Source organism: Pseudochaenichthys georgianus, chromosome 10, assembly GCF_902827115.2.
Source record: "Pseudochaenichthys georgianus chromosome 10, fPseGeo1.2, whole genome shotgun sequence".
NCBI lineage: Eukaryota > Metazoa > Chordata > Actinopteri > Perciformes > Channichthyidae > Pseudochaenichthys > Pseudochaenichthys georgianus.
Genome location: NC_047512.1, coordinates 8,465,962 through 8,489,176, shown reverse-complemented (window position 1 = coordinate 8,489,176; position 23,215 = coordinate 8,465,962). Strand labels below are relative to the sequence as shown.

Genomic DNA, 23,215 nt, shown 5'->3' with positions numbered 1-23,215 from the left:
CGCACGCACGCACACGCACGCACACACACGCACACGCACACACACGCACACACACAGGATTAAAATAGCAGTTAAAAATGAAGATATCCTGCCCACTGACAGTTGAAAATGTACACAATGATGTATGTCTAAACATATCGATTACCTGGTCTATACAGCTTTACGCAACGGTCTCCCCTGTTCTGTAATGTATCGTAGGTTTTTTGGCATTTGGTGATAACGATGCTTATTTCTTTCATTATGACGTGCCCTGGTTTTTACAAGATAAAACAGAATGCATTGGTTTTGCAGACGGTAATTATACGGGGGCATTCAGATGTCACATTGACTCCCCCAATTGTTTTCTTCTCCTTTCAGATTGATCTGAAGAAAGCGCACGCAGTAGCTCCAGAAGACAAAGGTGGGGAGTCAACATTTGTCTGTCTCTTCAGTCTTGATCAATTCCAAGAATGATGCAAAAAATGTGCCGCCGTCTCCCACATTTTGCATATTTGTTTTGACATTTCATGCATATTCACGTGTATTATTCAAATTTAGTATGCGAGCTCATGAAGAAAAATAGTCCTAGGACCGCAAGAAAACATCCTGTCCTGAATGAAGTAGCTGTGTTCTGTCTGAGCAGCATGCAACCGAAACATCAATATCTCAGGGTAATTGCTCAAGAATAACACACTTAGGAGTATGGCTATATTCGCTTCCTAGACTGAGAGGATTTGTCAAGCCAACAAAAGCCTGTGTTCCCATTTTTTAAAAGAAAATCCCTATTATTTATCTACTTTGATCTGAGAGTGACTCACGATAAAATGCTATCAGACGGTTGTTAAATTCAAGTACTTCACAATGGCTGAGTCATTGTGATTTATACCAATCTTCCTCAAACAGTGTTTCAAGTTTCAGAAAGTCATCTTGTATCATGCTGTTAGATATGAGTTGGGGGAACAATTTGGAAGTGTTTCAACCCCCTAATATCTCAAGCTGAGTACTGGGTGAAATTGAGCTCCAAATCTGCAGCTCCTTTCTGATATTTGAAGCAGCAGTTTATCGGCTGTTTGGAGATGTGTAAAAGCGTACGATTTACGCTCTCAATGTGCCCCCCCCCCCCCCTCCCCTCCCCTCCAAAGATGAAACATAAGTCACTTTGATTGATTTGTTGATCTAATCCAAAGTGTTTTCTTTTGGCAGCCATCAGCAAAGAGTTGAAGAGAGTTCAGCTGATTATCCAGCTGGAGAAGGAGAAGGAGAAGAAAATCTATGCCAAAATGTTTGCGTAAATACCTCGCCTAATGCAATGAATTCTCTTTAGCAACGTTTATCGATATTTGAATTCATGTGTGCGTGGGGAGCTGCACTCGGCCTGTCAGCAGGTGAAGTGGTTTCAGTTTGCAGGTCTGTTCATGTTTTCAAGCTGCCACATCTCAGCGTCTGTGTTGTTTTAAGGGAATAACTGTTGTAAGCTTCGACCTGTCTTAATACTGACACGTGTCCTCACTGTAATGAATAGTTTGAGCGTTAGTCTGATGCATGGCTGACTCCACTGCTCTGAAAAAGTGGGTTAACATTTATCACCGGCCCTTGTTCCAGGGGTTTGAAGTAGTTCAGCAAAGCATTTACTGTATATGTTGTTTAGTTTCACGCTAAGGATTTTTGATACAGTGCCCTTAGCCACACAACCTACATCAACCTGTCTTTATTTATGTTTTTTTACAGAGAATAAAACAAAAAGGTCAACAGTCAAGTGCTTTATTCGTTAGTGTGATATCATCGAATGATTTTATGTACAATACTGAGCAGATCAAATGCTGTCCAAATATTCCTGGAATAAATGCTGAATAAACCTGAATTTGAGAGCTGCTTGTTCATTTACAGAGGAAATACATTATGTATTACAGTTTGTTGGGTACCTCGTTTTAAAACACAATACGCGCTTTCACACCGGAATACTTGTTCCGATAGTTCCTGGGATTTTGCGTTTAACGAGAACTTCCCCCCCTGCTAGAGAGGTGGTACTTTCCTGGGGAGAAAAAAAGTTCCAATTGCTGATTGAATGGACAAATTGCAAACCACGCCCAGTAAAACTCCATTGTATTTGCTGGAATTAGCATTATTAGCATTAGCCCCCGTGCACCAACGGCAACACAAAAGAAAACATGGCAGTGAGGAGGTGTCGGCGTTCTGCCGATTTACTCGAAGACTCACCAACCCCGGGGACTTGGGGTGGCAGTATACGCCGTGAAGTTGTTTGCGGCCTGCCAGTAAACCCAAAGCAGAAGAAGAAGTGACGCCAGTGGCTTCATTTGTGTAATCTTCAGTCAGGGGACTTATTCCTGTGTGAACGCGATCCATGGGGGAACTAAGTGCTGGGAACTAAGTGCTGGGATGTGAAAGCGGCTAAAGATCCACTTTACTTTAAATGCCCATATTGTTTTATAGCTGTTATGAAGCAACGGCAACGTTTGATCAAAGCTCAGTTTAATGGTCCTGTTTGGATGGATTTCACAACCAATGCCACATTTTAAATGTAATATAACTGCATAAATTAAGGATTTCTATGACAAAAAAGGCATTCATATTTCTAATATCCTTGCTTTTTACAGATTTAATTTTTCATACCTTTTAAACCCAGTTATGTATTTACTTCCTGTTCCATAATTAGGCACATTCGCTGGCAAGTACTGCAGCCCTGGATGATACTTTACAGTCATCTTTCTAGACAACAAAGGTTACAAAAAACCACGAGATGTTCACATCCCGTTGTAGGCTGGCCCTCCTCCGCCCTCAGGTACCACCCAGTTGATGTTCTGGCTCGGGTCCTTGATGTCACACGTCTTACAGTGGACACAGTTCTGAGCATTAATCTGAAGCCTCATCCCATCTCCAGTTTCCAGGGGAACGTACTCGTACACACCTGGGGGGAGGAGGGGGAGTAATGTAGTTAGATCGATACATACAGAGAAAGACTGCACGTTGGTTTGTGTTCCACTATCCCATAATCCCCTCTGTTTCCAAAGTGCTGATTCTCTGTCTGTTGCTTTAGATGAAAATAAGGAGCCCCTCCCCACGACCCTCTGAGAGCTATTTGGTTAAAAATAACACAATGGTGCTCTAGGAGGAGATTCAGGTGGGGGGGGGGGGGGTTACCTTGGTTGCTGATTGGCTAATGGTTACTCAAGACAACACATCGTTATGACATCATAAAGTGGCCAAAATCTGATCAGCTCATTTTCAGACAGGTTTGTATATAAATGGATCAGGACAAAAAGAGAGAGAATCTTTGTTCCTGAAACTTTCAGAATATCTTTCCACAGAGGGGACACATGTTGATGTAGAAGAGGGGACACATGTTGATGTAGAAGAGACATGAAGAAGAGGGGACACATGTTGATGTAGAAGAGACATGAAGAAGAGGGGACACATGTTGATGTAGAAGAGACATGAAGAAGAGGAGACACATGTTGATGTAGAAGAGACATGAAGAAGAGGAGACACATGTTGATGTAGAAGAGACATGAAGAAGAGGGGACACATGTTGATGTAGAAGAGACATGAAGAAGAGGGGACACATGTTGATGTAGAAGAGACATGAAGAAGAGGGGACACATGTTGATGTAGAAGAGACATGAAGAAGAGGGGACACATGTTGATGTAGAAGAGACATGAAGAAGAGGGGACACATGTTGATGTAGAAGAGACATGAAGAAGAGGGGACACATGTTGATGTAGAAGAGACATGGAGAAGAGGGGACACATGTTGATGTAGAAGAGACATGAAGAAGAGGGGACACATGTTGATGTAGAAGAGACATGAAGAAGAGGGGACACATGTTGATGTAGAAGAGACATGAAGAAGAGGGGACACATGTTGATGTAGAAGAGACATGAAGAAGTGGATTTTGCATAACAGGTGACCTTTAAGGGAATGACAATTTGCCCTTTTTAAAAGGTCAATACATTTCTGTTTTCATGATGCCAGGAATCAGAAGAACATACTTATTTCACTGAACATAAGTATCCTAAACCATGCTTACTGTAAGATGTAATAAATGTATTTCTTATACAATTACTTGGAATTGACCGTCAGTTACCAAGGAACAATAAAACCATATAGTGTGAGAACTCTCAGCAGCAGCAGCGTGATGTGGACACAGCTGAGTTTCATCTTTCTAAAGCAGCCCCATTCTGCTTTTTGGGGGTTTCCCTTTCCTGTAGGGTGTTATAAAGGCTGTTGTGCAGTAAGTGGTCTGCAGGGCTAACTTCCCAAAGTTCCCTCCAACATACAGATATTAACCTGAAAATGAGCATAACAGGTCCCCTTTAATGATTAAAACAATTGCCTCGATGTATTTTGTATTAAAAAGGTTTACAGGAATATAACCTGCTCTCATACTGCTGTGGATATTGATTGCATCATTGGTGAACGCTGCTCTCTTTTATACAGCCTAGTTATGCATAAAACTAGAGGTGCATTGTGTAGAGAAGTTAATTATATTAAAGAGACATTCATTTGTACATATTTGATGGAAAGAGTATATAAAAGAGTTGTATAAAAGTCATTAAAACCGAAGCACTTTATAAACACTACGCGGGTTAATTACCTCTGTCTATTAGCCTGATGCTGGGTGACGCACGACATGTGACTCTAAAGGAGGTTCATCAAATCAGGGATGAAACAGTGATACATCCTTTAGACTCTAAAGGGAGAGTATAATATTTAATGTTTATTTTATGTTAAAGGGATCAGCTGTCCCAAATTGCTGCTGCCAGAAAACAACAATGCTGCACTTGTCATTATTATAAAAGTTGTTAACCTTCCTAACCTGAGAGTTTCTGCACTAAGTGCTTCCTGTTTTATTCCCACTCGCTCAGCTCTTTGTCACAAAGCATCTCTGCAGGGGCTTCTTCACCCCATGCTGCACATCATTAGGTTTTCACAGCGTTCAGAGAGAAAACCAGGTGTCTTTGTCCTCATCTGGAGACCTTGGATAAACACGTAAAGCTCAAATGTTTTCAGCCAATGTTTTTCATGTTTTGTTAACAATCAGCAGATGTTCCACTTCAGTAGTTTCAGAAGAAAAGGTGAGGTGTTGCGGAAGAGCAGGGTGCGAGTGAGAGCTGTCATCTTCCCGTTACGAGCTTCAAACATGTATTTATCGTGTGTTTTTGGAAATAAAAGTTTCATATTCTGAAAGCTAAGACTTTGTTTATTTAAAATCAAACAAAACACCTGAACCCCGGAAAAATATTTTGTTTACGCTAATCCACGTTTATTTTGAAATGAGCCGTTGCGACATCCGACGGGTCACGTATGTGTGTATATATACATATTTGCACACATATTTTTATAAACATTTGTTTTTATATTTGGGATTGTGGGAAACGGTATTTCGATCTCTCTGTCTGTCACACAAACTGGAAGATTGACAATAAAGTTGACTTTGACTTATATATGTATATTGTGGTGTCAGTGTTACCTGCGGGGCAGAAGCGCTGCTCCGGCCCGTCGTAGATGGCCAGGTTCCTCTCCACCGGGACGCTGTCGTTCTTCAGGGTGAGGTGGGCGGGCTGGTCCCCCTCGTGGTTGGTGCCGCTCAGAGCCACAGAGGAGAGCAGGTCGAAGCTTATCTTCCCGTCGGGCTTGGGGTATTCGATGGGGGTGCACTCTTTAGCCGGTTTCAACTGGTCGGCGTCGAGGCCTGAGAGAGATGGAGCACTGCTGTTACCAAATGTGGATTTCCTTTGATAAACAACAGCATTAGAAATCTACACTTCTCCACTGCACGTGTCATATCCTTCATACATTCAAGTAAGGTCACTACACTGAGCTGTTGGTTCTTATAATGAAGTGTTGTAAAGGTTTGACTAAAGTTGCTGGGGTTGAGTCAAACTCTACAAAGGGTACATGTTACCGACGGGAAAACATACAGCACATGCCCCTCTTAACCAGTTCAATATTTCTGTATTTGTTACCTAGTAAATGAATACATTTGAACAAAAACACACAACATATCTCTTTAAATGCAGACACAATAATATATTCTATAGTTGAATGATCAGTGAGTCCTATGTGAGTGAAAGGGTTTACGCAATATATATATAGTTCATGAAAAATAGTCCAATAAAAATAATATAATCCACAAAACTCCGTTGCAGGTTTTCTTAATCCAGTCCACGGTTATTCCAAAGCAATAATCCACACACCTAGAAACAGGTGAAACTGGTTCTTTGCAATAAAGTTGTATAAAATAGACACAATTCAGGATAAGAACACCCTCCATGTTTATTCTACTTTACTGCTGCCTTTGTCTCTTCATTAACTCTATCAAACAAGGACTATTTGACCACTGGGTGAAAATGTCCCATTTGTAATTACTGCTTGTTCATTCATTCATTTTTTATGTAATCTGCCATTTAAAAATCTTTTTTTTTAATTAGTTTATTCATGTAATAGCACTTGTTGCAGCTGTTTGGGCCAGGATTCCCCCTGAATCTAAATGTGAATTGTCCTGCGAAAACAAAGGAAAATACATTTCCTCTTAATATTTGTATTGTATGCTCCTTGTATGTGAAAACCTTTGTAACAGTTAAGCTTTCTGGAAACTATGAACCGTCTGATACAGGGGTTTTCAAAGTGTGGGAAGGTGAGCCTCCCCTCAGAGACATAAGAACAGCCGCGCCCCCCCTCCCAATTATTATTGCTATTATTATTATTAATATTATTGTTGTGTTGCTATAATGCAGGGGTATTATTATCCAGTGGAAATGCCCCTACCTACTGGCCTAGTTAAATCAAAGTGCTGGGCAGTGGAGTTTACTCACCGTCTTATTTGACTTTCTCAGGACTTAAAACTGTTTTTTGGGGCAGACGCCCACAAAGAAAAAAATATATTTACACACGTAAAGTCATCATCTTAACAGTTCTTTATGCTCATCGAGTCATCCGTGAGCAGAGCATCAAGTTGGCATGTCTATAACAGCTGAATGCGGCGATTACCATGTTGTTCAGCAAAACGCCTCACAAACTGATTAAGATCTAAAGCTTTATTGCGTTTTGATTCGATGCCGAGTACAGCCAAACTTGACAGTCTCTTCTCTGTCATTGTAGACCGCAAATACCTCATTCCTTCCGTCTACTTGGGTCCGAATCATAGACTGTATATATAAAAGGTCAGAATGTCCGAATGCTCCGTCCCGTTCAAATGAATTCGCCGCCAATCACATTTCCTCGCTCGCACCGGGGGAAAGGGTTACAAGGCTTGCGTCTTGTGCTGCATTCACTTGCACTCGGACATTAGGGATTTTCTCTCATAAATGTCCGATGAACCACAACTTTTATTTAAAAAACAAAGCTGCCAGCTGGGGTGGCAAGGCTACCCCAGCATGGGGGGGGCAGTTTCCACCCCATGCCACCCCGGTAGATCCGCCCCTGCTTGATCGGTACTTGCTTTTGATTCAAGTCAATGCGGAAAACCCGCACTCTCACAGGTAGGCGGAGGTGAAGGGAATGAGCACTTTTACAGCCTTTTTGGCGAGATGGGGGAACTCGGTCTCCACAGACAGCCAAAAGTGACGTTTTCTGCCAGACGCTGTCTTCTCTTTCACTTTAGGTAACTTCAAAAAATCGATCCATGTTGCCGCTCGCATAAAGTTAGCTGAAGTTAACTAGCTAGATTGAACTGTTTCTCGTTATTTCTTTAACTGCTCCTCCCCTGAAGCTCTCTGGCGCCCCCCAGGGGAGGCGCTTCACACTTTGAAACCGGTGCTCTGATACATGAGCTTTCTTGTAAGTAAGGATTAGAATGTTTTCTACAATTAGTCCTCTTTTGTGAACTGTTAGGCCACATCCGTAGGATGTCCTACTCACCAGCGTGTTTGAGCGTCCACGGCTCCTTTCCTCTGCAGATCCAGTAGAAGACCCCGGTGTAGACCATGCCCCCGTACAGACCAAAGTAATTGTGGAAGGACGGCCGGATGTTTCTGACTGCATACAGCTCTTTCCACACCCACGACTTCTTCAAGTTCTCAGCGTACTCGGGTACATGGAGGCCTTGGGAGGATTAAAATAAAGAAATTACACACACACATTGAACGAATGACCTCGCTGTTGTCATGCTAACCTTTCCTGCACATTTGTAGCACAAAGCCTTGAAGAATAGGGCCTTAACCAGTGAAGGTTTACAAAATAATGACTGTATTTCAACAGGGATTTCAAGCTTAACATTTTGCATTAGAAGGAATAATCCCTATACAAAATATTTCACATTTAAATAAGTGGATTTTTTTTTTTACAACACCTTTTTGTGGTAAAAACACTGCCGTTACATTTTGAGAAACATTAAATTAAAACTGGAATGGTAGCAGACGTTTTAGGGGCGGATAACTTCAAACTCTGGCGCATGAAAGCAATACTATCTGGACAGCACAAGACCACTGCAGGTAATGAAGTTATTCGGGTAAATATAACCTTAAAGATATAATTATTCATCAGTTTTTCTCTTCCTGACTATCGACCATTTGCATTTGAGTCCATTCTTATTTGTCATGAGCTAGAGAGAATGAACACAATCATGTAAAACATGACGTTAACTATTAAAAAGGATAATTGAAGTGGGGTATAATGAGATTCATAGTCAGTGATTTAGCTGCAGTAGATGGCGCTCCCAGTTTGGAAAAGCTGACATAAGCATGGGTAAAACAAATCGTTTTTAAAAGGTTCAAGTGAACCCTATACTTAGAATAAAGGGAACATGATCTGCTTACTAAGCTCTGTTCAAAGCTTTATTTCTAACAGAACACAGGAGTGCTTTGTGCCTCGATTGGCGAGTTTCTTTGTGTACTGTACTGCTATTCATCTTTTGAGAGCCGACTGCAATCTACAGCAAATAATTCTCTGATTACAGATAACCTCATACGAACTATCCCTTTGAGCAAATAAGTCACCGCAGCTCCACCAAGATGGATCATATAGATCTCTTTAGAATGATTCTTGAAGCTCTTCCCACTGACATTTTTACAGCCATTACAGTTCTTTTTATTGATGTAGCTGCAAGAGGGTGTCCCATGTGCAGCCTGTTTGGTTCTCAAGTGGCTTGGAAAGAAGAAGTTATTGCCTGACCTGATAGCTTACAAATGCTGTGCTCCCTGACATCCTACTCCTCCTCCATCACCATCTGGTACGCCGCAGCCAAGGAATAGGGCCGGCTGCAGCGGGTCACCCGCTCTGCAGAGAAGGTGATCGGCTGTAATCTGCCATCCCTCCACGACCTGCCCGCCTCCAGAACCCTGAGGCGGGCAGGGAAGATAGTGGCAGACCCCTCCCACCCTGGACACAAACTGCTCACCCCCCTCCCCTCTCGCAGGAGGCTGCGCTCCATCGAGACCAAAACCTCTCGCCACCTGAACAGTTTCTTCCCCTCCGCTACCGGCCTCTTAAACAAGGCCCGGCCCCCCCACTGACACTTTACCTCAGCCACAACGTATTCTCTATATGCATTACATCAATGCACACAATGTTCATACTGCTGACTGCACATATTTCGTGTTTCATATCCTATAATTCATTCATAGCATTCTATTTCCATGTAAATTACAGCTTTATTGCTATTTAACTATATTTTATTACGGAGTCCTTAAAGATTTTTGTTTTATATTTGATGTATGCACCATGACATCAAGTCAATGTCCTCGTATGTGTGAACCTCCCTGGCAATAAACCTGATCTGATCCGACCCGATATGACCCAGCGGTGTTGCAGTGTGTACGGTTATGTAACTTCAGAGAGCCTGTATAGACCCGATTCTGGGTTTTATCTCACTTTAACCTCGGTACCTGAAATGAGATGCACACAGGTACTGCAGCCACCGTCATGATTATCAATGGGCTTCACATTTTGTACCTAACGTCTCTGACTCCGGGTTCTCTGCTGTGATTTGAGGGAAAATGGCCTCAGCAGCCAGCATGCCGCTCTTCATGGCCGTGTGGGTGCCTTTGATCTTCGGGACGTTCATGAAGCCGGGGCTGCAGCCTATCAGCAAACCTCCTGGGAAGGTCAGCTTTGGGAGTGACTGGAGAGAGGAAGAGGAGAGAGGAAGAGGAGAGAGTTCATGTCATTTTTCACTTTTTAAAACAATGTATTTATTGGTTTTTACAATTTTTTTCTTTTAATGTTTATTTTCTTTTCTTTTTAATACTGATTTGAAATGCCATTTTCTTAAAGTCTTTCATTTTTTGTAAAGCACTTTGAATTGCCTTGTGTTGAAAGGTGCTACATGTCACTTGTTAGACGCTTTTATCCAAAGCGACTTACATACTCAGTACTGTGGGCAATCCCCACAGGAGAAGTGTCTCAGGGACACAACGACATGCTGACTGCAGTGGGGTTTGAACCTGTGACCCCCTGAACCGAACACCAACACACTAACCCACTGCGCCACACACCTCCCTCATAGGTGGTTACAGGAGTATCACATTTATGATTGATGATGAATTTATGATTACAGGAGATTCATGAGGTTCCTTTAACAATAACAGCCGACAATTCAGGTCCAAGGAAACGTAAGCAAGGCTGCAGCCAGATTGGATAGAAGTGGTCCGATTTGGCATGCAAAACATTTCAGAGATATTCCAGGGGAACCAACTCATAATGTTGAGCCAGCCTTTGAGAGATGGGACCTGATCTTGAATGGAGTACTTTCTTTTTTATTGCACAGGTGATTCTTTACGGAGGCCATATTCCACGGCCTGCCTCCTTAATTCTGAGGTACTAAAACCACGGGTAGTAACCTTCCGTCTCACGAACGTTACATCTTCAGTGGATGTCCTTTTGAAACCTCGTGCACGCTCCTCCTGGTGTGAGCCACAGTCACCTTGAAGTGGATTATTTTGAAAGAAGCAATATTTTAGGAACAAGATGAAGGACGTTTTGACACTGAATGAAAGGTTCTTGTTGCTTATCTATCATTTGATGTAAGTTGTTGTTTGTTTCACGTCTTTTTGACACTTTTTATGCTGTTATTATGAAATAATCTTGGAAAACTAAATCTTTTTAATATATTGATTGTAACACCAAATGTCAAGGCACATTCTTTTTTTACGATAACCGTTTGTGACATTTTAATTATCCAATTTAACTTTCCAAAATCCTAAGAATGCTCTATGTGAAAGTATTTAAGAGCAACAATATGTCCGTACATTTACTAGAATGCATCAGCCACACAGCAAGTATCGCATGGGAACTGAAAAGGCACTTGATATACGTAAAGATATTCAATTAAAAAACAATATCTTAAGAAAACAGATGGTCATTTCTTATATTAATATTAAGGTGATCTGAATTGTGAACGTTTTGCACGCCGGTTTCCATCAACTCAGAAATCTCCTGCAGTAGATTTCACAAACCTTATTTTCTCAGTTTCATCTTTAAATCCTTTCTATAAACAAACCATTACAACTAGTAATACCCTTTTCTCATGTTTCTTTAAATATATAGTTTCTCCACACACACCTGTATGTAAAGTGTGGCTCTGTCAAACTGTATTTCGGCCGGTTGGTGTGTTTAAGTGTATCAAGTTACCTCTATATATATATATATATATATATATATATATATATATATATATAATCTTCTTTTTTTGTATAATTGTATTTTTTTAACAGGATGGGTATAATCACATTGCATTCCAGATTTCATGACACCAAGAAATTAATTGGCAACACAATTTGAGATCTGAGATAGTACCAATTAACACTTCATCCCCACTGACCAAACCAGAGCTCCTTCATGGTTGCTGTTTTTCAATTTCGCTGTACGTAACATTTATATTATTGTCTGGGTGTTTCTCAATGTCGAGGACGCTTCCTTGGTAGGACATGTCTTCTGAGTAACTTGCTTCAGAAGCGAAGCAAGAATCCTTCCTCGCCTCGGAAAACGAAGAATGGTGGAACAGGCTAACAGGTGTGCGTCATATGTGAGGCCCCGCCTTAAATCGAGCGCAATTTCCGCCAAAGCTTTGGAAATTGGTCCGTGCGCAAAGCATTGTGGGGATTTTAAGACCGTGGAGGATACTCATGTGCAGCTTCGAAATGTCTTGCTACGAAGTACGCTGGGCTCGGTAGAATTCCAAGTATCCTGGACATTGGAACAGTCCTTCGGCGGGACTCGATGACGTAACATCCTTGAAATAGTGGCTCTGGAGCATCCTTCCTCGACATTGTGAAACACCCCCTGTGTCTTATGTGATTCAAGGTCACAGTGGAAGTAAGGTTGTTTTAGGTAGTCCAGACTTCCTTCTCCACGTCATGTATCTCCTGCTGGAGGACCCTGAGGAGTCCCAGGACAGAGGGGACAGTAAATCCCTAAAGCCTGTTTGGGGTCAGCTCCTCCCTGTTGGACTCCACTGGAAGGAATCCAGCAGCAGCACCTCAGCTGACCTTCAATGTGACTGAGCAGCTGCTGTGCTTACTTCCAATATTATTCCTATTACCATCTTTTACATTTTTAGATGAATAATGAAACTACTCAAAAACAGATCCAAAACAGTCCTAACCACGTTTTTCCTATATCCAACATTCCAATAAGGACACTTCGAAATGTATTCCTTGTCTATACTACTTGGCTCGGATTTCTTTGTATAACCATATTTGTAATCTTTAATCGTGCGCAGTAATAACGCATATCTTAGTGATCAGAGTGTGTTATCGGTCCTTTTCTAAAAAACGTTTCGTTATTAAAATAGAGTAAAAACTAAATAAGGCAGATTGATGAAATGCCAGATTCCAACACAGATTGAAAAAAATAACTTACAAGGCTTTGATGTTTACATTTATGAACCAATTTCTGTTGTAATCATGCTGTAACCACGGCGATTTGTTTGCAGAGTAAATTAGATTGTAAATGAAGAATCAGCTAATGGTTTTAATTAAATATGAAAGTAAGAATGCATTTAATCAACTTGTAAAAAGTGTTTAATTGAGTCATGCAGAACAGTCTTCCATCCGTTACAGTTTTTTTTAACTGACAGTTTATTTTGGGAGCTATTTTCTGTTTAGTCGGAAATCCCAGTGCGCAGGGGAGCACTTCATCTCAGTGGTTTTGATCTTTCATGGAAACAACATATTGACAACATATCAAGGCTTCGTTGTTCCCTGATGTATAATAGACACAATTTGCCCTTTGCTTTTTATGATCTATTTCCGGCTCCTATCCATTTGTCTGACATCCTTTTTTTCCGGCATGAGCACCGACTGGAGGATACTTGCTCTCACACTCTGTCAGCATGAGCCTGTCAGCACTCACTCTGTCAGCATTAGGGCGAGGACGAGGGCCATCAGCAGGAGAGCAGTTTGCTACTTGAAGCAATATTGCATCAATACACAGAGAGGCTACGTTCTGACTATTATATTAATAATTAAAAGTGGAAATACATGTACTTGTTCGGTAAGAATAGCTTTTATAGTCCACTAGATGGTGCCGAGATTTTATTTGATGAGGTCATCAGCATTGGCAGGAAGTTGGTCAAAACAAAAAGAACATCATCTCATTGGATTAAAAAGATGTTGACACATTTTGAAGTTGAAAAAAGTTAATAAGTTGCAGTATATGTTTTCCCAAAACTCAGCATATGACAAACAGTTTAGTCTAGCAATAATATCTCATTGTTACTTAAAAGGTCCCCTATTAAACTTTTTTCATCAATACATTATAGGTCTCAGATACCTTGGTTGCTGATTGGCTAATGGTAACACAAGCCAAACAATCGTTATGACATCACAAAGTGGCCAAAATCTGATCAGCTCATTTTCAGACAGGTTTTTATAGAAATGGACCAGGACAAAAAGTGAGAGAATCTTTTTCCTGAAACTTTCGGAATCTCTTTCCACAGAGGGGACACATGTTGATGTAGAAGAGACATGAACAAGTGGATTTTGCATAATAGGTGACCTTTAAGTATCTAAATAATTTTGTATAGCGGGGCCTTACCTGTATCCCTCCTTCGTTCAGAGCCCTGGCTCCATATCCGATCCTGGTGCCACCCTCCAGCGTGGGAGCCACGAAGGGATGATGCTTCCAGCGCTGGAACTCCCTGAAGGGGCTCAGGTAAGGGTTGGAGTAGTCCAGACCAATCTGGGGTAGGAAACACATATACATTACATTTAGCTGAGGCTTTCATCCAAAGCAACTGACATAAGTGCAATCAACTATGAAGATACTAGCTCAGAACTTGCAGGTATATACGCTTCAAATGATCAAGACCATTGTCAGTGCATTCGTCTTAACGGACCTTTTGTATACGTTGCATGGCCAGGGTGCACTTGAAACTAAACAAAGTGGGTTTTCAGCCAACAACGTAAAATGTGTGAACTTAGTCTAAATGAATGAATTGAAAACAGGTTACCTATTGTGGCTTTTAAAATATTAATAATTTAGTTTTTCTATTTACTCTAGTCAGTGTTGCCATCAATCAAGACAAGATTTACACTCTTGGTATTGACGCGACAAATCAAGCTTTAATCCACCTTTATGTCTCGACGGCTTAAATTAAAAATCACAGTTAATATAAAAATCCAGAGAGGATTTAAACGGTCTTCATATACTGTAGCTACGAACATCACATTGCAAAACAAGGTCAACAACCTCCGTCACGTTGTGATGCGTGTTGTCTTTCAGTGGCACTGGGAGAATGGTATGAATATGAAATCGTTGCCGAGTTCCAAGGTTAGGAGAATCTGCAAAAAGCGTCGGCAGCCACCGTGTCCATGTGTGCAGATGCATAAGCAAGAAGATTTAAAGCTGTAATAACTGTCAGGGGTGGTGCTTCTGAATTTACAAAATTGAGAATTGTTTATTAACTAAATGTCTACTTTGTTGTTTAGAGGTATTGTGAGCAGACTAAAACTAAGCAAACATGCTATTTTTAAACGGAGCTATATGTAAATATGATAATCTACGGTATATTTGCATCTGGACATCACAGTGAATTGTAAATAAGCAATCATGGATGTATTTACTGCCCCTCTGTGGGATACATCATATTCAGTGATAATAGAATGCCACCCACGACTCGACTATTTATTCAGAACCGTGGGTTGCTTCTTTTTTGTTGCCTGCATGACATCCAGCTGTCACACGTGTTTACATCACTGTCAGGATGTCCAAAGCCTCTCACCACAAAGCCCAGCGCCACCAGCGGCTCTCCTTCGTCCAGGTGATACAGGAAGGACCCTCCGTATGTGTTTCTGTTCAGGGGCCAACCCACAGAGTGCTCCACTCTGCCCGGCCTCCACTTCTTCTTGTCAATCGCCCACACCTACAGGAGCAGAGAGGTCAAACGTCAAGCAGAGGCTTCCTCTAACACCATCAAGTCGAAACGTTCCAACTGACAGACTATCTTCGTCTTTACTGTAAAAGAGCGAAAGTGCCTTTTTACTACTTCAGGGTCTATGCAGGAATTCTGAAGTCAAATGAAAAACCTTTTAAGACCTTTTTTAAGACCCTTTCCATACATTTTAAGACCTCATCGCCACTTTGAGTTTTAACCGGTTACCTTGGCGACACACTTTACCTCACATTGACTATATACAGTATGGATTGTCCTTCCTCCTTATCTTCCAACCATTTGGACGCAGACTTGCATTTCCCCGTAACGATGTTGTTCAACAACCGGCGTAAACGGACCTTCACGATATCAAGCAGTGAGCGCGCGATGTCCTGTTCAGATGACGTCAAACCCAACGGGATGCCATAAATAAACTCCACAGAATCACACTACACACCTACGCCATGATTACATTCAGGCAGACGGTAGAACACAACCTCTTTGGACCATTTATTATTATTGAAAACAAGCTACAAAAGGTAAAACCTTGGAAAATGCAGTTTAATACTTTTAATAGCCTTCATTTTCTTAATTTTTTTTTACTTTTTAAGACCCCGCGGACACCCTGAACTTGCATTTATGTTTTCTTGTGCAAGAAAGTATGACTTCACATCAGATTGTGTACACATCATTGGATATCTTGAGTAGAGATATTATTATTGTGATGGAAAACAAGGGATGGAAAGCATCGACTGTGAAGGGAGATGTGGGCGGTATGCATGTTATTTACCTCCTTCAGTCCGATGGCGTAGGTCTGGGGTTCACAGTTCTCACGCAGGTTGAATTGCTTGTAAAGCTGTTTGGCCAAGTGGCCGTGACAGCCCTCTCCAAACAACGTGACTTTAGCATGGAGCTCCATCCCTCTCTCGAATACATCCTGGAGCAAAGCAGTAGTACACATTGATTGGTTAGTGCGGTAAAAATCTAATCACCGCTTTTTATGTAGAGCAAAATAACAGTTTGTATAATAGGACAGAATAAAACAAACATCAGCTGAACAAAAGCAAACCTTATTAGAACCGAAGGAGAAGGAACTACTTTTCCCAAGTTCAATAAGAACAAAATTATGGACTAAAATGTATGTAAGCATAATAATTGCAACCTGATTAGAACGACATGCTGTGTAATGCCCGACAGTGAACAATTGACTTTTTCAAAGGAACGGTGCCTCTTTAAAGGAACAATGTATTTCCTTTGAAGCAACAGACACACGGCTAAATCTATACTGGATAAAAGGCAATTCTCCACGCTTGATAGATCAAAACAAGTGCGTGTGTTCCTGTTGTTGTGCTTTAAATCAAATCAAAGCACATTTATAAACGATTTTTGGTCGAGCCAAAGTGCTGTACATATAATAAAAATAGCCTACAGTAGAGACACTTTACAGCAAATACAACAACACAGATTGTTCAGAATATCAGGATGAGAAAGACGACACCCTCTGTCCTTAGACCCTCTGTCCTTAGACCCTCTGTCCTTAGACCCTCTGTCCTTAGACCCTCACATCGTACAAGGAAACACTTCCAGAGAAAACCCACAGTTTAAAGGGAACATGGGAGAAACCTCAGGGAGAGCAACAGAGGAGGGATCCCTCTCCAGGACGGACAGACGTGCAATAGATGCCGTGTGTAAATCGAAGAGATAATACATGTTACAGCATATAGACCGAATGTTAGGAAATGCATGTGTCTGTAATGAGAAGAAATCCTTTCAAAGAGCAGGATGTATCCAAGCGTGATGTCTTTCAATTGTAAAGAATGGCCTCTCTAAATGAAGTTTTCATTTGACAATTAAGTGGCTTCAAAGGGGATTAGAATCTTAAAAAGTTTACCATATTAAAAGTTGTACGGCACTAACCTTCGGCGAGCCGTCCTTGGCGATGCCCACATCATTGGTGGCGATTCCTTTTACACTTCCATCCTCGTGAAACAAAACCTTGACAACAAGTGAATACAGATGGAAGATTAACACACTTGTAATCATGGTAAATATTAAAATGACTGAGCGAGCACAAAAAGAGGTATTGATGACTGGGTTGTATACATTTGAGAAACAACAATATACACAGGGCTGCACATAACTGGTGACCAGGTTGCACCAACATTGAGAGAGAGGGAGATGAGAGAAGAGAGAGATAGAAAAGAGAGAAGAGAGAGATATTTGCGAGTTGCATAATAACTGGTAAGATAGCAGGGTTTCCCACACAGACTTTACTTGGGCCGGCCGCCCAGGTATTAACGGCCGCCAAAGTATAATTCGTGAGCCATTTAGGTTTAATTGTTTGAATCCGTCCACGAGCTCGACGGCATCTGCGATCGCTCGCTCTACCGCTCGCTCTACCCCTCGCTCTACCGCTCGCTCTACCCCTCGCTCTACCCCTCGCTCTACCCCTCGCTCTACCCCTCGCTGTCGCGTGAAGGGTCTGCTTTATGCGCTCCGCACAGTAACCCTGCTGCGTGCTCACTAGCGCACCTCCCCCCCCCCCGTTCATAAAGTCAAGTACCCCTCAAAAGGTCCGGATTATCTCATTTTAAGGATGCGCAGCAAGCAGCATCTCCAGGTGCTCCTTTGAGAACCAGGGCAAACCCCTGAATACACATGTCCACTGTAATAAAGGAAACCTAGAATCAGCAAATCAAAAATCAGCTGTAAACAAAGTGTATATGTAAACCTGAAACAACCCGGCTTTTTGTCTACCACAGAACAAATATGGAAGGTCCGTGTGGAGTTTGATCTTTATCATAGCACCTGCTACATTCAGGCCGTTTGCTTCAGCAGTAAACATGTTCTCCCCAGGTTTGGTTATATGTGTATTTCTAATCTAGTTTGAATCAGTTTTTAACATTTATAATGTATCCAATAGACTCATAGTAGCTTCACAGTACGTTAACATCATTAATGTAAACATATTTTAAGTCTAAGCATTTTTTATAATGCCCGTGAGCCAGAACATTATTTTAATCAGCTTTGCACTAGCTTTGAGAATATTACCAATGAATATGAATTTGATCTTTTAATGAATCCGTTTATTTTACACCCTGTCCTTGGACCCTCACATCAAACCTCTGGGAGAGAGACAGAGGAAGGATCCCTCTCCCAAGACTGACAGACGTGCAATAGTTGTCGTGTGAGTAAATCAAAAAGATAACACATGTATAACACAGACAGTCCAAATTCAATGTGCAAAATGTGTCTCTATAAGAAGAAGATGTATCCAGCTGGATGACAACAATACGCCGGTTAAAGTAAGGCCAGTGGCGAGATAGTGTTTCATTGACAAACAATTGAGACTACCATAGTCAACAAACAGTATATTCTGAGAAAGGCAGTAGGAATGAAGGAAGTCTTAACATCGGTAATTCAATTGCAAAGAAAAAAGTGGTTTGAAAGGTCAAAGATGGGGTCACAGTGAAACGGGGCAAATGAGTTGTCTGCGGACGCAAAATGATTGAAAGAGAAGGATGAACGGAACGTCAAAAGGTTCGAAAACCGTCAAAAGAACTATCATTTCACGGGAAGACTCGGGGCGGAGGAACGAGAGAATTTAGTTTGGGGTGTTGTCGAATATCTGGAACAAACTACCAGAACCCTGCAGGTCCGCTACCTCCAGACTGAAGACTTTCTTTTTTTTGCCGCTACTTTTAATAGAACTATTCACATCTTACACGGCACCGTCACTTTTATTCATGTCCCCGTGTAACTTATTCATGTCTAATTATCTTTGATTTGTAATGTTTCTAATGTGCTCTTAATGCCTTTCCTTTTTGCAAAGCACTTTGTGTTGCCTTGTGTTGAAAAGTGCTACATAAATAAACTTGCCTTGAATAAAATAGAAATGGATATTTGTATCACATGCAAATGGCTTGACAGGACATGACAGAAGCCCCTAATGTCTCACCTCAGACGCAGCGTATCCAGGGTAGATCTCCACGCCCAGCTCCTCCGCCTGCTCCCCCAGCCAGCGCACAAAGTTCCCCAGCCTCACAATGTAGTTCCCATGATTCACCATGGGAAGACCTACACGGGTGTTACATACATCTCAGTCAACAACCCCGAAGAATTCAAAAGGGGAAATATTTCCACCTTTCTGTCAACATACACGTTTGAAATGCGCCAACCCCCTTATATCCAGCCCGTCTTGTATTTACTCAGGAAGACATCTGCTCACGACACAAACCACTTTGCTTCCACTGAAAAGAATGAATACATCTCTCTTTTCTCCCGGTGGTAAATAATAGATACATTTACAAATGTCGTCGTGATTTCTTGTATCAATAACACACACAACGTCTGAGGGGCAGAACCTGTTACCGCCTTGTCAGTTCAGTGACAAGGCTTACAAAGTGAAAGATGTTTTATTCAAATAAGAATACAATTGGTTTTTTACCTGGCAAAATGGGGATAGGGATTCTGTGTTTCTCCGTTAAAAGGCTGAACACGTCTTCTGTCACTGGAGTGTTCAGCGGTGCCTGAGGTAAGAGCACAATGTGTTGTTGAGATTTTGACTTCATTGGATTTATTAGCAGCCTTGACAGAGAACCTGGAATTGTTTTCACCTTGTAAGTTTGTGTGTGGGACGTTATAGCAGGAGTTTGTGTGTATGTATGGTCAGATGTTGTTATTGCTATAGTGTTGCACTCAAACATCTACATATGTGTATTTGAGTTAGAAGACGACAGGGTTTTTCTCCTCCATTTGACGGACTCAGCTGAGCCTCAGCGTGTTTGAGCCCTGCCTAAGCGGTATGAATGTAAAACAAAGCGGAGAACATCTGGAGAACTCAGTGATTTATCAATACGATGCTCACGCCTCATCTGTCAATCCCATGCCTGACGAAATTATGCATTATCATGATCCTCAGCAATCTCCTTTTTTAAAATAACTTCTGAAATGTTTTTAATTTTTATTTGTAAATGAATATATTTGATAAAACATATTTAAAAGAAAATTAACATTTTGGGGTATATACTAAAATTATAATTGAAGTTAAGAACGTTTCGTCCATAAAATGTTCAATAATGTTGAAATGCCCCTCAGCACCAATCGTCGTATGTACTTGTGAATGTGATTAACGCCAAGTAGCGATTAATTGGAAATAGGGATATTGAATATAAAACGTGGTGTATTGAAATAAGATTTGCAGTTTATTTAACTTATTATAGTATAATTGTTTTGGGGATTATCAACATTGACATTTAAATAATAGTCTTACAACCTGTATTGCTACATGTACAGTATGTGTAGCTATGTTAGATATAGCATTGCAGTCAAAGAGTGACACTATATACGACAATAAGAACAACAAATTGAAGCACATGATGTAAACTTTTTTTTTTTTTTTTTTTTAAAATTCGACACTCACCCCTCGCTCCTTCCAATCAGGAATGAGTTCGCTGAGGGCGGAGGGCTCCAGACAGGCTCCTGAGAGGGTGTGTGCCCCGATCTGAGAGGCTTTCTCCACGAGGCACACTCGCAGCTCCTTCTCTTGCTCGTTGGCTAGCTGCTTCAGACGAATGGCTGCAGAAAGACCGGCTGGGCCCCCGCCTACTATCACCACATCGGCCTCGTCTGCAAACCTCTCCATTTCGATACCTGGGACCATAAGAAAGACATATTAAGAATAACGATAATAAAGCTTTATTTATATAACACATGCAGCTCAAAGTGATTTACAAAATGACACATCACAAGTTCAAAACAAACAAGAAATTCCCCTCAGATTATTTGTTCAGAACTTTAAAAAGGTACATGCAGCTAAATATATCATTGTATCAGGTTAATAGACACAAGGAGGTAAAATGCATGATAATACAAATACAATAAAATAAATAATGGTTTCTTTCTGACTTGATTAAGAATCACGAGAAGCCAGTGCATTTTTATTCAGATATTTTAAAAGGGTAAGTGCAGCACAGTGTCGGACAACTGGCAAAGCCTTTCACCAAAACAAAGAGTAAAAGTATAATTGCACCTTTAATGGTTTTCAAAACAAAGATAAGAGGCTATTGAGGTACTTCACATTGATACGTCACAATGTGATACGTGACATATTTCACAAGAAGAATAAGAACCACTGCTCAGGATACGTGATAACGTTTTGAATATTGTGATTACAATATGACTTGTTATAAATAAAGAGATACTGAAGTGTACTGTTGAGTAGTTCTGCCATCCTGCTGCCTTCAGTGCTAACACAATACTGCTTAACAGTTTAGGAAATGATTACCAACAGTGCAGCTTCTTATCTAGTAATAATGCTTGCTTTCAACTGACATGATAAGAAGATTCCAGAGTGTAATATTGGAGTCTTTTGCAATGCGTTTACGATGAAAATTGAAAGTAGTTGGATCAGTCAAATCACTGCAAGTCCACACAAATATGTTTCGCTAAATATTACTATAGGCAACAATAGACAACTGTCAAAGTGTAATGCAGGTTGAACTTCTTGTTGCCATCCATGTCTAACTGGATTAATTCAGTATATTGCAGGAATATCACCGTAATCTTATTTTATGTAGAGTAAAGATGAACACACATCATTTATACTCCTGTAGTTATATGAACACCCGTTACATATATTAAACCAAATCACAAATATATCTCTTAACAAGTACCTACAGTTCGCATAGAGATGGTCATTGGTAGACTGTGTTGCTTAAGACAGACACAACACAGCTTAAGCGACAAGAAGATCAACCCTCTTTCTTTGGATAGTGCGGTGGCTTACCTTCCCATCTTGGATCCTTGTCCCGAGAATGGATAGTGTAGTGTGTGGTGATGCGGGGTGTTGTTGCTGAAGAGGAAGTCCGTCTGTTTATGGTTGTGTACTGCTGAGGGGCAGCATGCTCTAGTTGGACAGTCTTCAATGCCCTGATACACCTGTGAGCTGCAAGAGAGGGGAAAAAGAGCTTCAAGTCAAGACCAGCTGAAACTAGTAGTGCACGTTGTTTGTATACTATCTAGTGGACTAACTGGTTGAGTTCAACATGATCTGGTTCCTAAGTGATAACACACAAATGCAATATATTGGATACATGACAAATAAATGCAAGCTTTAGGTAGGTTGCACAATGTAGTAAGGGTGATTTTTAAACCATAAAACCTGTACAGACATATGAAAAAACATACTGGTAGCTAATGTAGATAAAATGACAAGCAGCTAAGGTTGTAACAGGAGCACCATGATAGCTAGTAGTTTAGTCAGTAAACTAAGCTAAGCTAATATCAAAGCGTAATGCTGCACATAAACATCTGCCTTATACCGAAAAACACTTTCAATAACTTTCAAAACAGTAACAAATGACTAACAATACAATTTAGTTTATGAAAAAGGGTAAACGGTGTCCATAACCAAGGACAAGGACACTGTTCAAGTGACCTAAATATTGATTCAACTTTCACCTATATTTTAGCTTGATGCTAACATTAGAATGCTGGACTGTTGCTGTGCAATGTTAACGCTAGCATGTGAGGAAAACAAAACAAACGAGTGCACAAATGAACAAAGCACCTCATAAAACAGGCAGTAGTATGTATATAAATCATTTGTAGCATATTGAAAGAGTGTCGGTGAAAAGTTTCTAGCTTTGATTAAGTTCAGTACAGCAGGCTCGCACTGTGTTAGCTAACTATCCATTAGATTACGTACCTTTAGCAGCTGAATATCTGCTAGCTGGAAACATGATGTGACAGCTAGCGTACGCTGACCAGACACCAGCAGTGTTCCCTTTCTTTCTTTAAATCAGTAGAGGTGAAGTGTCCCCTCTGTCAGTGAACAGTTTGTGTAACACTCCCGTTAGCCTTACAAAACACGTCTCATAACACAGACGTTTGAGAGCGTCAAAAGC

General features: G+C 41.0%; 2 protein-coding genes across 2 annotated transcripts in view; one reads left to right on the top strand and one right to left on the bottom strand.

Moving 5' to 3' along the window:
- Positions 1-1,840, top strand: part of ppid (peptidylprolyl isomerase D) — a 10,429-nt gene extending 8,589 nt beyond the window's left edge. Inside the window, exons 9-10 of the mRNA XM_034093654.1 lie at positions 358-400; positions 1,183-1,840. Coding sequence (XP_033949545.1) covers positions 358-400; positions 1,183-1,271 — 132 coding nt within the window. The 3' untranslated portion in view covers positions 1,272-1,840. The remainder of the gene's footprint in view (positions 1-357; positions 401-1,182) is intronic.
- On the bottom strand, positions 1,727-23,215 carry etfdh (electron transfer flavoprotein dehydrogenase). The gene is made up of 13 exons (XM_034093653.1): positions 23,017-23,215; positions 22,096-22,254; positions 20,731-20,960; positions 19,756-19,837; positions 19,267-19,385; positions 17,226-17,303; positions 16,099-16,245; positions 15,159-15,299; positions 13,973-14,116; positions 9,890-10,058; positions 7,859-8,041; positions 5,469-5,690; positions 1,727-2,905 (listed from the first exon to the last, which is right to left on the bottom strand). The coding sequence occupies exons 1-13, from the start codon at positions 23,048-23,050 to the stop codon at positions 2,742-2,744; spliced, it is 1,872 nt and encodes a 623-aa protein (XP_033949544.1). The 5' UTR covers positions 23,051-23,215; the 3' UTR covers positions 1,727-2,741.